This window comes from Sinocyclocheilus rhinocerous, unplaced genomic scaffold (genome assembly GCF_001515625.1).
Source record: "Sinocyclocheilus rhinocerous isolate Xijiao unplaced genomic scaffold, SAMN03320098_v1.1 scaffold197, whole genome shotgun sequence".
Taxonomy (NCBI): domain Eukaryota; kingdom Metazoa; phylum Chordata; class Actinopteri; order Cypriniformes; family Cyprinidae; genus Sinocyclocheilus; species Sinocyclocheilus rhinocerous.
In genome coordinates this window covers 31,104-44,716 of record NW_015634478.1, presented here as the reverse complement: position 1 = coordinate 44,716, position 13,613 = coordinate 31,104, and the positions used below count along the sequence as shown (strand labels likewise).

At 38.7% G+C, this 13,613-nt stretch overlaps 1 protein-coding gene across 1 annotated transcript in view; it reads right to left on the bottom strand.

The window, feature by feature from the left end:
• LOC107745640 (epsin-3-like) overlaps nucleotides 1-13,613 on the bottom strand; it is a 19,976-nt gene extending 6,363 nt beyond the window's left edge. Inside the window, exons 1-8 of the mRNA XM_016559561.1 lie at nucleotides 13,487-13,613; nucleotides 13,189-13,402; nucleotides 6,492-6,638; nucleotides 5,649-5,664; nucleotides 5,440-5,541; nucleotides 3,305-3,346; nucleotides 1,572-1,917; nucleotides 585-688 (exon numbers count right to left, since the gene is read on the bottom strand). Coding sequence (XP_016415047.1) covers nucleotides 585-688; nucleotides 1,572-1,917; nucleotides 3,305-3,346; nucleotides 5,440-5,541; nucleotides 5,649-5,664; nucleotides 6,492-6,638; nucleotides 13,189-13,402; nucleotides 13,487-13,613 — 1,098 coding nt within the window. The remainder of the gene's footprint in view (nucleotides 1-584; nucleotides 689-1,571; nucleotides 1,918-3,304; nucleotides 3,347-5,439; nucleotides 5,542-5,648; nucleotides 5,665-6,491; nucleotides 6,639-13,188; nucleotides 13,403-13,486) is intronic.

Sequence of the window (13,613 nt, the reverse complement as noted above, 5' to 3'; positions counted from 1 at the left end):
ACACACACAAACAAAAACAAACAAACACACACACACACTCACACTCGACCGGCTCGTGCCGTGGGGATTCAGAGATGGAAACGCTCCGGCTGCTGAATGCTGGGAATGAAAAGACACTCAAACACCACAGAAACTGAAGACCTACAAGGATCATTTACAGTTAATTTAGGAAACCGCTACTGAAAAGAAGAAAGAGTGTGTGTCAGGATCATTACTGTACACTACAACTACAACTAACAAACCTACAATGGCTGAAAAAGTATTCTTAACTTTAAAAGTGATCAATTGTACTACAATAAAATATTAATAAATAAAATATAAAATTATGAATAAAATAATTGTAAAATATATGATGTAAGATGTAAATGCTAAATATACATACTTTTTTAAGAAACCTAAAAATGACCTAAAATGACTGTAATATAATAAAATAATCATAATCATAACAATAACTAAAAATATATGAAAATATTTTAAGAAACTTAAATAATGTTTTTTAAATAAATTAAAAATATAAATGTAATAAACTGTAATAAAACATAAATGCTTCATAAGTCCATAATATCAAATCTGTGTGAGTGTACCTCTCTGCTCATGGCCAGCGCGAGCTGCAGCTGTAGCTCTTCTTCTCCACTCGTCTGCGGTCGAGTTTGCTCCAGATCAGACGCTCGGGGAGACGAGGAGGACGCTGACAGACAGACAGACAGACGGGTGAGGATCATTCACCTTTATTTATGATTTATTTGTGTGTGTGTGTGTGTGTGTGTGTGTGTGTGTGTGTGTGTGTGTGTGTGTGTGTGTTTGTGTGTGTGTGTGTGTGTGTGTGTGTGTGTGTGAGACACGGCCTCATTAGACTACAAACACACGAGCACATGGCAGCAGCAGCTGTGAGGAGACTGCAGGAGAAAAGCACTAAAGTTGTCTCATTATTAGCTATGAGGAATATGAGGATGTCACTTTCAGACAAAAAATAACTGTATAATACACACACACATATTTATACAGAGAGAGAGAGTATGGAAATGACAGCCTACACATTATTTTTTACCATGTTTTAAAATATTTATTATATATTTAAGTTTTTTTTTTTTCATTTTTCCCTTCCATTTTTTTTCAATTTTATTATTTTATCTTATTCCATTTATTGTATTCATTCATTGCAATTTTTTTTTTCAAATGTGGTCATCCTAACTGAGATCTTCCTCATTATAATGCCAGAATATACATAATTTATAGATCTATATTTGAAGAGACATTGCCCTTAAATAGCTTAAATGTCGAGTAATATAGTTTTAGCTAACTGCAGCATCAAAGTCAGTTTTCTAGAAAGTATAAAAATGTTTTTACAACAAATATGTTGAGTTTTGGTTTCAAATTCAAGTGCTAAATATATTGTCAATTAAATGAAATAAAAAAAAATAATTTTGTACCCGATTGTTTGTTTTATCTACTGTATCATTCATCATTCTTCTGTTGGTTTATCTTGTTATATTATACAGTATATGCTGTTGTTTAAACGAATGGAAGCTGACACTGAGCTAACAGCAGGAGTTAAAGAGCGTGCGTCTCACAGTTGAAGGATGACGGCGATCCTCTGGAGCGGCTGAACTCTTCTCCGTACAGAGCGTTCATGCTGGGCTGACTGCTGCGTCTGCTGGGGTACGCCGGAGGAACGCCGCTCGCCATCCTCTCTTTGGTCTTGAGCGCCTGCGCCCGCTCCTGCCTCAGACGCTCCTCGTCCCGCAGCAGAGCCACCAGCTGCTTGGCTTTCTCGCGCACGTTCACGCCCTGGTCGCGCCCGTCCCGGTCCACGTACTGGAAGTCGCGCAGCGTCTGGATGGTGAAGGCGTTCTCGCGGCACTGCTGGGCCACGCGCTCCGAGCCCGTCTTAGCCAGATAGTCCAGCAGCGTCAGCGCCTGAGCACACAGACAAACCAGATCTCTGCACTCCTTTCTCAACCTATTGGACTCTGCTGTCCAGAAAACAAAAAGATTTCCTCTGGTTCATCTGCTGTAATTTACAGAAACCAGGAGTTTTCACACATTACAATAAGTAACTAAAATATTTTTAATTATAATTAAAATAATTACATTTCAGGATTCCAGTTTTAAGAGCTGAATATTTTTGAGGGTTCCCGCTTTTTTAACCAATTAATTTACATGACTTTTCCATTCATTTGGTTTACTGGATTAAAGTTAAGAATGAAATAAAAAATAAAAAAATTCTCACAATTTCTACTGGATAAAATATTTTACTAAGCTAAAAAAAAATGCATATGATTTACAAAATAAATAAATAAAAAATAAGATTTTATCCATTTCCATGACTTTTTCCAAGGTCTAGAAATCACTTTGTAATCATTAAAATACACTAAAAAAAGGCTAGAAATTACTAATTAGACTAGAAATAAACTGAAAATATAATACAATTAACACTTTTTAAATTAGTCTAGAAATAACTTGAAATCTGTAATTAGACTAGAAGTAAACTAGAAATCACACACTTTTTAAATTATGCTAGAAAATCACACTGCAATCACTAATTTTACTAGAAATAAACTAAAAATATAATACAATTAACACTTTTTTTAAATTAGGCTAGAAATAACTTGAAATCACAAGCTAGACTTTATAATTACAAATCAGAGTTTTTAATTGACTAAAAATTGACTAAAATCACTTGAAATCAGTAATAAGACTAAAAAATTAACTAAAAATAATTAGCCTAGAAATCACATAAAATCCTTAATTAGAGTAGAAAAAAACTAAAAATAATCATTTTTTAAAACATTAAGCTAGAAATCACTAATTAGACTAGACAAACTAAACATTAACTAAAAATAAGACTTTAAAATCTGGCTAAAAATCTAATTAGACTAGAAAAAAAACTAGGAAAAAAGGCTAGGAATCACTAATTAGACTAAACAAACTAAAACTAAAACTAAACTTTTTTAAAATTAAGCTAGGACTCACTAATTAGACTAGAAATCGCAAAAAAATAACAAATTTTAGACTAGAAATCACTAATTGGACTATAAATAAACTCAAAATAACGCTTGTTAAAAATTAGGATAGAAATCACTAATTAGACTATACATAAACCAAAAATCACTTTTGTTTAAATTAACCTAAAAAAAAATCACTAATTCACTTTTCACTAATTAATAGCTTGAAATAAATGGTGATCATTTTTCTCATATCTCCAGGTTTTCTGAGACTGTGGGAATCCTGCTCCGTCAGAGGTGTTGAGGGAAATCTCTTGTTTTAGTTTATTTGAATGCACGCTCGAGACGGATGCGCACACCTTGTAGACGTGTCTCCAGTTCTTGCCGTGGTCGTTGAGGCGCTATATATATATATACACACACACAAGTAAGATTTTTAAGTGACAAATATTCAGAAATATGAAGCAGCACAACTGTTTTCAACATTGATAATAATCAGAAATGTTTCTTGAGCAGCAGATCAGCATATTATTATGATTTCTGAAGATCATGTGACGCTGAAGACTGGAGTAATGATGATGAAAATTCAGCTGCGCATCACAGAAATAAATTAAATTTTAACATATAATCACATAGAAAACAGTTATTTAGAATTGTAATAATATTTCACTATTTTTACAGTATTTTTTGTTCAAATAAATGCAGCCTTTGTGAGCAGAAGAGACACTAAAGAGGTCAAAGGTCATTTACTAAACATCATTTCCTGTCGTTTTTGTGGTCTGTAGAGAGTTAACAAGCTTTTGAGCACATAAACAGATGCAGTTCTAATTAAAATGCCCCCCTCCCTCTTCATTTGCGGCGGGAGGACAGCGATTACCATTTTCAGCATCATCAATAATTCAGATCGGCTCCAGTTTGCTCTCATCTTAAAAAAACACGGCCGCAAGAAGTGGGTCGGTGGGGAGAGAGAGCCATGCGTTATCTGTCTCCAAAAACAGACCCCGAATTTACCCCAGCACCCAAACATCCTTCAGACGGCCCGTATACATCTGCGTTCCTGCGCTCGCAACATCAAGGTGATGGGTTCGATCCCCAATGATTAATGCATCTGAAATGCTGCTGAAAGCACCTGCTAAATTAATAAACGCATCTTTGACTCACAAACTTTACCAATGAATCAGCTCACGCTGTTACCCATCAGCCCACAGACACAGAGAGCAGCAGACCAGCAGTGAATCACAGCGGCACGTTTAACCCTCACGCCGTGTGCGTTTCATTCAGAAAACACCGGAGGCCGAAGGGTTATCTGAGCTTAATCTGGAGGAGCTGAGAGTTTGCTGTTAATCACAGCAGCAGCAGAGCTGGGAAACATCTCACGATTGCATTCACTAGAAGCCATCAAACAAATCTGACTGTGGGGAGATGACTGATTGTTTATAGGACAGGTACACTGTAAAATAAAATACAAATAAATCAATTTTAATTCTGTGAAATTAATGGTACAAAGCTGGCAGCTGTGGTTATCAGAACTTCACCATAAAAAAAATAGGTTTCACAGATTGAACTTAAGTTTACAGTAAAAAAACAGTACTCCATTAACAGTAAAGTACTACTTAAGTACTAAAATCTGTTTCGTATCTAAACAGCCACTTTAAAAACACAGATGATAATGAGAAAACCACAGGATGAATCAAAGAAGCTTTTCCACAAGCTGAAGTGAATGCTAATCAGTGTTAGGGAAAGTTACTTTTGAAAGTAGTATATTATATTGTGATACTGCATTACAAAGTAACTAATTGCATTACTTAGTTATTCTTTATGGAAAGTAATGCATTATTTTTCTTTTGCATTACCTTTTGCCCTGGGCTGGGCTTGCTTATTTGTTTTTTAATAACAAAAGACCCAAAAGTTATATTTTTGGCAGCTGCCAGGGACCTAAAGTGAAATGAATCAGCCTCAGGCCTCTGCACCTCACTCCCAGTGTTTCTCTCAACAATGAGAAATGTCAGTGAATAAATGGAAAAGCAAAGTGACTTACCTATTTGAAAAAAATAACTCAAGATATTTAGTTGTACATTTAGAGGTAATGCGTTTCTTTACTAGTAACTTGAAAAAAGTAATCTGATTAGATAACTCACATTACTACCCCCAACACAGAGGGTGGTTTATTCTATTTCACTTCCAAAAACAAAATATAATAGTATTTTACTGTGAAATTGACGAAACTATTAGTGTTTCATCATATATAGTAAGAGAACTTCCTGTTAACCAGTTAACAGATTTATGCCGTAGCATATTCCCAGTCTATTACTGTTAAAATTACAATCATTTTGACAGTGTAGCATCAGCTGATCTGCCTGAACATCTCTGCCCTTCACACGGCTGCGCTCTTCGACTTTGTATTTCTGTGTGTGAGGCAGAACCTAATCCTACACGTCCTTCATAGAGCCTCTCTAAACCCAGCGCTGCACTCGGTGAAAAACCCACGCCGTACCTCAGGGTTCATCTGCTCCAAAACTTGGGCAAAACACAACGAGGCCAGTCCAGATCCATTCTGCGTCCGCCCCAAAACCTGCTGGCTTTGAACCAGGAGCCGCTAACATCAGCACTTTCATTATCACTTTTTCAAAACTAGACCAACACAACAAAAGGAGATGACTCTCAATAGGATTAATGAAGATGGTGTGAAGAAATACAACTCACCTTTAGTTCGATGCATCTAAAACAAAATTATGTTATTTAGAATGTGTGAATTGATAACTAATTCAATATGCATTTAAATAACTTGAGGTATGTAACCATCAGGGAACATTTAAAACAATTTTAAATGATTAAATGTTTGGTAAACATCCTTAAAGAGATATAGTTCTCAAGTTGTTCCAAACCTGTATGAATTTCTTTCTTCTGTTGAACACAAAGGATATTTGGTAACCAAACGGTCATTGGTAGCCATTGACATTCATAGTATTTTTTCCCCATACTTTTAAAGTCAATGGCTATCAGCAATTGTTTGGTTACCATCAATCTTCAAAATATCTTCTTTTGTGCTGAAAAGAAGAAGAAGATTTTTTTTTTTTTTTGGGGGGGAACTGTCCCTTTAAATTGTACTATACAATACCAGCATGACCATCAGTGATCCTGCTCTCTACATAATGGTCGACCATTAATGCTTTAAATGACCTGCTACTAACAATTTAGATTCCCATTCCCATTTTAACATTCTCACAACCAAAATTTAACATTTTTGGAACATAAATGACCTGAGCTACCTAAGTTGATCATAGAGAGCACTGGTGCTGATCTACTTATTATGAAGATTTTGAGAAACGCAGGCCTGGTTCATCTGCTGTAGACATGAGAAGAAAACAACAGACCCACCATGACTGCAAGAATATTTAGATCATGGAAATTAAATATCAAAATATTAGATACCTTAAAAAACCTGATGCGCTCTTCGACTTTGTATTTCTGTGTGTGAGGCAGAACCTAATCCTACACGTCCTTCATAGAGCCTCTCTAAACCCAGCGCTGCACTCGGTGACAAACCCACGCCGTACTTCAGGGTTCATCTGCTCCAAAACTTGGGCAAAACACAACGAGGCCAGTCCAGATCCGTTCTGCGTCCGCACAAAACCTGCTGGCTTTGAACCAGGAGCCGCTAACATCAGCACTTTCATTATCACTTTTTCAAAACTAGACCAACACAACAAAAGGAGATGACTCTCAATAGGATTAATGAAGATGGTGTGAAGAAATACAACTCACCTTTAGTTCGATGCATCTAAAACAAAATTATGTTATTTAGAATGTGTGAATTGATAACTAATTCAATATGCATTTAAATAACTTGAGGTATGTAACCATCAGGGAACATTTAAAACAATTTTAAATGATTAAATGTTTGGTAAACATCCTTAAAGAGATATAGTTCTCAAGTTGTTCCAAACCTGTATGAATTTCTTTCTTCTGTTGAACACAAAGGATATTTGGTAACCAAACGGTCATTGGTAGCCATTGACATTCATAGTATTTTTTCCCCATACTTTTAAAGTCAATGGCTATCAGCAATTGTTTGGTTACCATCAATCTTCAAAATATCTTCTTTTGTGCTGAAAAGAAGAAGAAGATTTTTTTTTTTTTTTGGGGGTGAACTGTCCCTTTAAATTGTACTATACAACACCAGCATGACCATCAGTGATCCTGCTCTCTACATAATGGTCGACCATTAATGCTTTAAATGACCTGCTACTAACAATTTAGATTCCCATTCCCATTTTAACATTCTCACAACCAAAATTTAACATTTTTGGAACATAAATGACCTGAGCTACCTAAGTTGATCATAGAGAGCACTGGTGCTGATCTACTTATTATGAAGATTTTGAGAAACGCAGGCCTGGTTCATCTGCTGTAGACATGAGAAGAAAACAACAGACCCACCATGACTGCGGTGCCGTGTGTGAGCCCGGGACGAGTCTCTGATGAGTGTGATCTCAGCGAAGACATCTGCTCCGCAACACGACACACTTTCATCAAGCAGATCCCCACGGAGACGTTTAATTCTGTCAATGGCCTTTTATGCTCTCCTTATTGAATTATTCCACTCCATGTTCCAGCGGTGATCACAGATTCATCTCACTCACAGTACTATATATTAAACAGCCAAATATAGCTGTACAGCCTGATGCCACAGAAGAACCTTGGATGTGATGTGAACTTAAAAAAGTTCTCCTGTGATGTCACAGAATATTTTAAAGCAACCATGATGCCATAAGAAAACCTGAAGTTTCAAAGATTCTATAGAACTATTTTAAATGTTTTGAGTTCTATTATGTCACAGAACATGTCCTAATAAAGTCATAATCTCCTTTCACACACACACACACACACACACACAGTCTTTACTGGTAAATTACTAGTAAATTACCGTTAAGAGATCATGTGTGAACAGGACCTTTTCAAAAATACCGGTAAATTTGTTCTGGCAATTTACTGGTATGAGAAGCTGTAACATTACCAGTAAATTACCGATAATGCTCTCTGTGTGAACGCAGCGCAATATTACCGTATGAGCACGTATGAGTTCAGAACACGCTGACGTAAGACGTCTACTCTGGGCCAATCATGACATTCTGACACAGATGACGCATTTACTCTGTGCTATTTACGTGAGTCAAAGAAATGTGTAAAGTCGTCTAATACGATGTCTCTGCAATAGCTGCATGAGTGTGAATGTTTGACGCAAAAGTGAAAGCATCAACAAAAGCACTGACTGCGTTTACCCCTCCATGTTTACAGACACAGCCGTTTAGAGGTCATTATTTCTATATTGTTTATTGTAGAACTTTAAGTTCTTATGATGTCATACAATGTTACAGAACATAAACTGCGTTTACCCCTCCATGTTTACAGACACAGCCGTTTAGAGGTCATTATTTCTATATTGTTTATTGTAGAACTTTAAGTCCTTATGATGTCATACAATGTTATAGAACATAAAAAACTCAGAGTAAAAACCTTTTCAAGTTTTTACGTCATTGAACCATTTTTTGAGTTCCATGACGTCAAAGAACAAGTCCTAAAAACGTCATAGTAGAAGCTTTTCGAGTTCCTATGATGCCATTGAACCTTTTTGAGCTCCACGATGTTATAAAACATTTTATGTTATCTATGTTAACATTATTATTATTGTTTGAACATTCTTTTAAGACAGTTGTGGAGTTCTTGCAATATTCTGTGCACTACACTTAAAGAACACCTTGTACTGTTCCTAAAGTTGTTTCAATGATTAAATAATATGGGCAATCTATAGATGAAGCTGTATTTATGTAAATTAAACAATATGGTGTACTACTGGAACATTACAACTCAACAAACCTACAACATCATATTAATATAAATGTTTTTCGTTACACTTACACTTTTCTAATAAAGTCATAGTAGAACCATTTAAAATTTATATTATGTCATTATAACTTCTGAATTCCACGAAGCAAAGAACATATTAAGTCCTAAAAATGTAATAGTGGAAACATTTCAAGTTGTTATGATGCTATTGTACCATTAAGTTCCCATTATGTCATAGAAGATTTTAAAGTTGTAGCAGAACCCTTCTGAGTTTCTATGATATCACACAAAAACCTGTTTGATGTTCTATGGTTCTTTACAATGCATCTATTGTTTGATGCTCTGAGGATGATATCTAGAACTAATACACTGATATGGCCAATAATGTAACCTCAGGAACATTTCTGAATCTCCAGAGAACCATATATCTATCCAACATGACCAGCTCCCACACAACAGCATCAGACCAGAAATAGACTGAGACTGTGTGTAAATGCTCCAGCAGGCCTTCAGCTCCTGTATTCAGCATCGCAGAAACGCTTCTGACACAGATCACATACACACTTCTGACATAAGACACACACGGTGGCACACTGACAGATACGTGCGCATCATCTGCAGGGTTAATGAGGAAGATAAATGAATCGCGGTTACCTGCAGCATCTTACCGAGCAGCCGCGATCCGCTACACCGACACGAATCCACCGAGACGGACTCAGAGAGAAATACGGCCGTCGAGAATAATCGCGAGGATGCTGCAGTGTTTCCAGTGATGTGGGTGAGATGATCCATTTACTACACACTCTCACACATGCGGTGTGGAGGCACGAGAGGTACCATGAGTGCAGCAGGCGCAATGATATTACGCAGCGCCTGAAAATAGTCTCCTAATATAATTGAAATAGTAATATCATTGAGCGAGATGCTAACGGTCTAATAGGATTCAATGATCTATGCTAAGCTACAGCTAAAAGTGCTACCGCCAGACCCAGAGATCGGCTGAATGGATTCGAAAAAGGTAAAACTCAACTGTTTAACTCTAGGTGAGTCGGAAAATGAGCTGCCATGTACATTTCAAAATTACGTAAATGAACAAATCATAAACTAGTACATTGATAATACAAAATATAAATGCATGACTAAATATTGTGACCGTGGAAAGGTACTGTGTCACTGAATGATGTTAGCGAGTTAACTCATTCTCCAGAGAAAGTAAAGCGGACAAAAGGGAATTAAAACTTAAAAAAAAAAAAATCAGTTTTAGTGATCTATTTTAACTTTAAATAGATAATACTTAATGTTGTGAGAGTTACATATCAAAACGATATTAACTTAATTTTCTTAATGAGGCTGCAGCTGTCTGTTGACCGTTACATTTTGAACCGTCGCCGACGGGAACAACATTTTACCCAGCTTCTGTGTTGTCATGAAAATAACCTAACAACGTAAACAATTACCGTACCTTTTTATTTATTTATTTATTTATTTATTAAATTACCCAGTATAGCCAGTGGTTGGGGTTAAAAAAATATTTTATTTATTTATAAAGATTTGGTCTGCCAGAAAATCTCTTTATTTTAATTATGCTATTTTCTGCATATTGCATATTTTATATATAAACTATGGGCCAGGTTTACTAAACAGGACAAATTAGCGTGAGAGCGCAATTCCAAAAAAGTGCAAATGGGAGTGGAAAATAAAACTTGACTCTTCTGTAGTTACATCGTGTACTAAGACCGACGGAAAATGAAAAGTTGCGATTTTCTAGGCCGATATGGCTAGGAACTATACTCTTATTCTGGCGTAATAATCAAGGAACTTTGCTGCCGTACCATGAGTGCAGCAGGCGCAATAATATTACGCAGCGCCTGAAAATAGTCTCCTAATATCATTGATATAGTAATATCATTGAGCGAGATGCTAACGGTCTAATCAGATTCAATGATCTATGCTAAGCTACAGCTAAAAGTGCTAATGGGAGTGGAAAATACTGGGGAAATTGCGCAAATGGTTATATACCCAAAAAGGATATAGTGATGATAACCAGCTAAACCTTCAGCCATTTGGACAAGCTCAAAGATCAGCTAAGGGAGCAAAGGTCACTTCCTGCCATCAGCCCACACACACACACACACACACACACACACACACACACACATACTCACACAAACACACACTCACTCACACACCAGCACATTATGACTAAACATGACCGTATGAATCACGATGTGTGAAAGTGTGATGAAAAATCATGAAGGAGTGTGTGAACCTGTGCATATATAAATAAAATGCATATACCTGTGCGTGCAGCAGTGCTCTGTATCTGTCCTGTAGTGTGTGTGTGTGTTCAGTAGTAAAGCTGGAGTCTTTCTCTCCTGTGTCTGTCTTTCTCTCCTCTGGCACACACTCACACTCTGTGTGTGTGTGTGTGTGAGAGAGCGAGAGAGAGACAGATTCACACAGTGAGATGGTGTGAAAGCGTGCAGCTGTCCTGCGCTGAGAGCGGTTAGCATGACGCCCACAGAGCATGAGTCAGCGAGAGACGCGCTCTAGTGAGTGAGCTGCCTACATGGACAGCAGAGTCAGGCATCGCAGGTGCCTTACAAACCCACCACACCCAAACCACACGCTTCACCTTCTGAAGAACACTGAAAACTCAACGACTGATGCTAGAGTGCTGTGGAGGGTTGCTAAGCAGTTTTGGGTGTACCTGGTGGTTGTTATGCCATTGCTGGGGTGTTCTTGATGGTTGTTAGGGTTTTCTGGATGGTTGTTTTGCAGTTAATATGGTTTTGCTAAGATGTTATTGGTGGTTGCTAGAGTGTTTTGACTGGTTGCTAGGGAGTTCTGTGTTGCTATGCAGTAGCTAAGGACTTCTGGGTGGTTTCTAAGATGTTTTGGGTGGTGCCTAGCATGTTCTGAGTGATTGCTGTTCAGGATGTTTTGGGTGGTTGCTGTGCAGTTGCTAGGGTGTACTAGGTGGTTGTTATGCTGTTGCTAGGGTGTTATTGATGGTTGCTAGGGTCTTCTGGGTGGTTGCTATGCAGTTTCCAGGGTGTTCTAAGATGTTCTTGGTTGCTAGGGTTTTTTTTTTTGACTGGTTGCTAGGATATTCTGTGCTGTTGCTACACAGTTACTTGGAAGTTCTGGATGGTTGCTAAGATGTTCTGGCTGATTGTTAGGGTGTTCTTGGAGTTATGTTGTTGCTTGGGTGTTCTGAGTGATTACTGTGCAGTTTATAGGGTGTTCTGGGTGGCTGCTATACAGTTGCTGGGGAGTTCTGGGTTATGGTTACTTAGACGTTCTTGGTGGTTGCTAGGGTGTTCCGAGTGCTTACTACTCAGTTACTTACTACTCTAGAGTGTTCTGGGAGGCATCTATGCAGTAACTAGGGAGTTCTGTGTGGTTGCTAAGATGTTCTTTGTGGTTGCTAGTGTGACCTGACTAGTTGCTAGGGTGTTCTGAGTGTTTGTTAAGCAGTTTCTAGGGTATTCTGGGAGGCTGCTATGCATTTGCTAGGGAGCTCTGGGTGGTCGCTAAGATGTTCTTGGTGGTTGCTAGGGTGGCCTGACTTGTTGCTAGGGTGTTCCAAGTGGTTGCTATGCAGTAACTAGGGCTTTCTTGGTGGTTGCTAGGTGATTTCTTCCGTCTGTAGAGAATCGAGCTCCTCCTGGGATTTTGTCAGCTGTTGCTGTTCAGGATGTTTTGGGTGGTTGCTGTGCAGTTGCTAGGGTGTACTAGGTGGTTGTTATGCTGTTGCTAGGGTGTTATTGATGGTTGCTAGGGTCTTCTGGGTGGTTGCTATGCAGTTTCCAGGGTGTTCTAAGATGTTCTTGGTTGCTAGGGTTTTTTTTTTGACTGGTTGCTAGGATATTCTGTGCTGTTGCTACACAGTTACTTGGAAGTTCTGGATGGTTGCTAAGATGTTCTTGGAGGCTGTTATGCTGTTGCTTGGGTGTTCTGAGTGATTACTGTGCAGTTTCTAGGGTGTTCTGGGAGGCTGGTATACAGTTGCTGGGGAGTTCTGGGTTATGGTTACTAAGATGTTCTTGGTGGTTGCTAGGGTGTCCTGACTGGTTGCTAGGGGTGTTCCGAGTGGTTACTACGCACTTTCTAGGGTGTTCTGGGAGGCAGCTATGCAGTAACTAGGGAGTTCTGTGTGGTTGCTAAGATGTTCTTGGTGGTTGCTAGGGTGACCTGACTTGTTGCTAGGGTGTTCCAAGTGGTTGCTATGCAGTAACTAGGGCTTTCTGGGTGGTTGCTAGGTGTTTTCTTCTGGTCTGTAGATGAGAATCAAGCTCCTCCTGGGATTTTGTCAGCTGTTTTCTGCTCCAGCGGATGAAAATGCTGCATCTGATCACTCAGTAAAGAAGCAGCAGCACCACGATCTCCTCACCAAACACATGATGCGAGGAAAGCGGCGTGTGTCTGTGATGAGGTTTGCTGTCCTCTGCTGGTGAGGAGCATCATTACTCTCTCACTGACCTCCACTGCTCTCAGTGCTGCTTTAGCTCGTCTCGTCTCCTCCAGCTCTCTGACACTCGCTCGTCTCCTCTCGTCCTTCATCTGCAGTGCTCCTCCTCTCCTCTCCTCCTCCTCCTTCTGCTCCGCTGTGGACCAGCACGCTTAATGTCAGACCTCAGCCTTTCATGCATGAGTGTGTGTGTGTGTGTGTGTGTGTGTTTTGTCCTCACAGGTGTCAGTCCAGGTGTTGTTCTCCTGAAGGCCCAGCGTGTGTCTCAGTCTCACAGACTCACAGACCAAACCATCCAGCAGCTCCCTCCATAACTGCAGACTGCCAGACGTCTCACCTGACGTCAT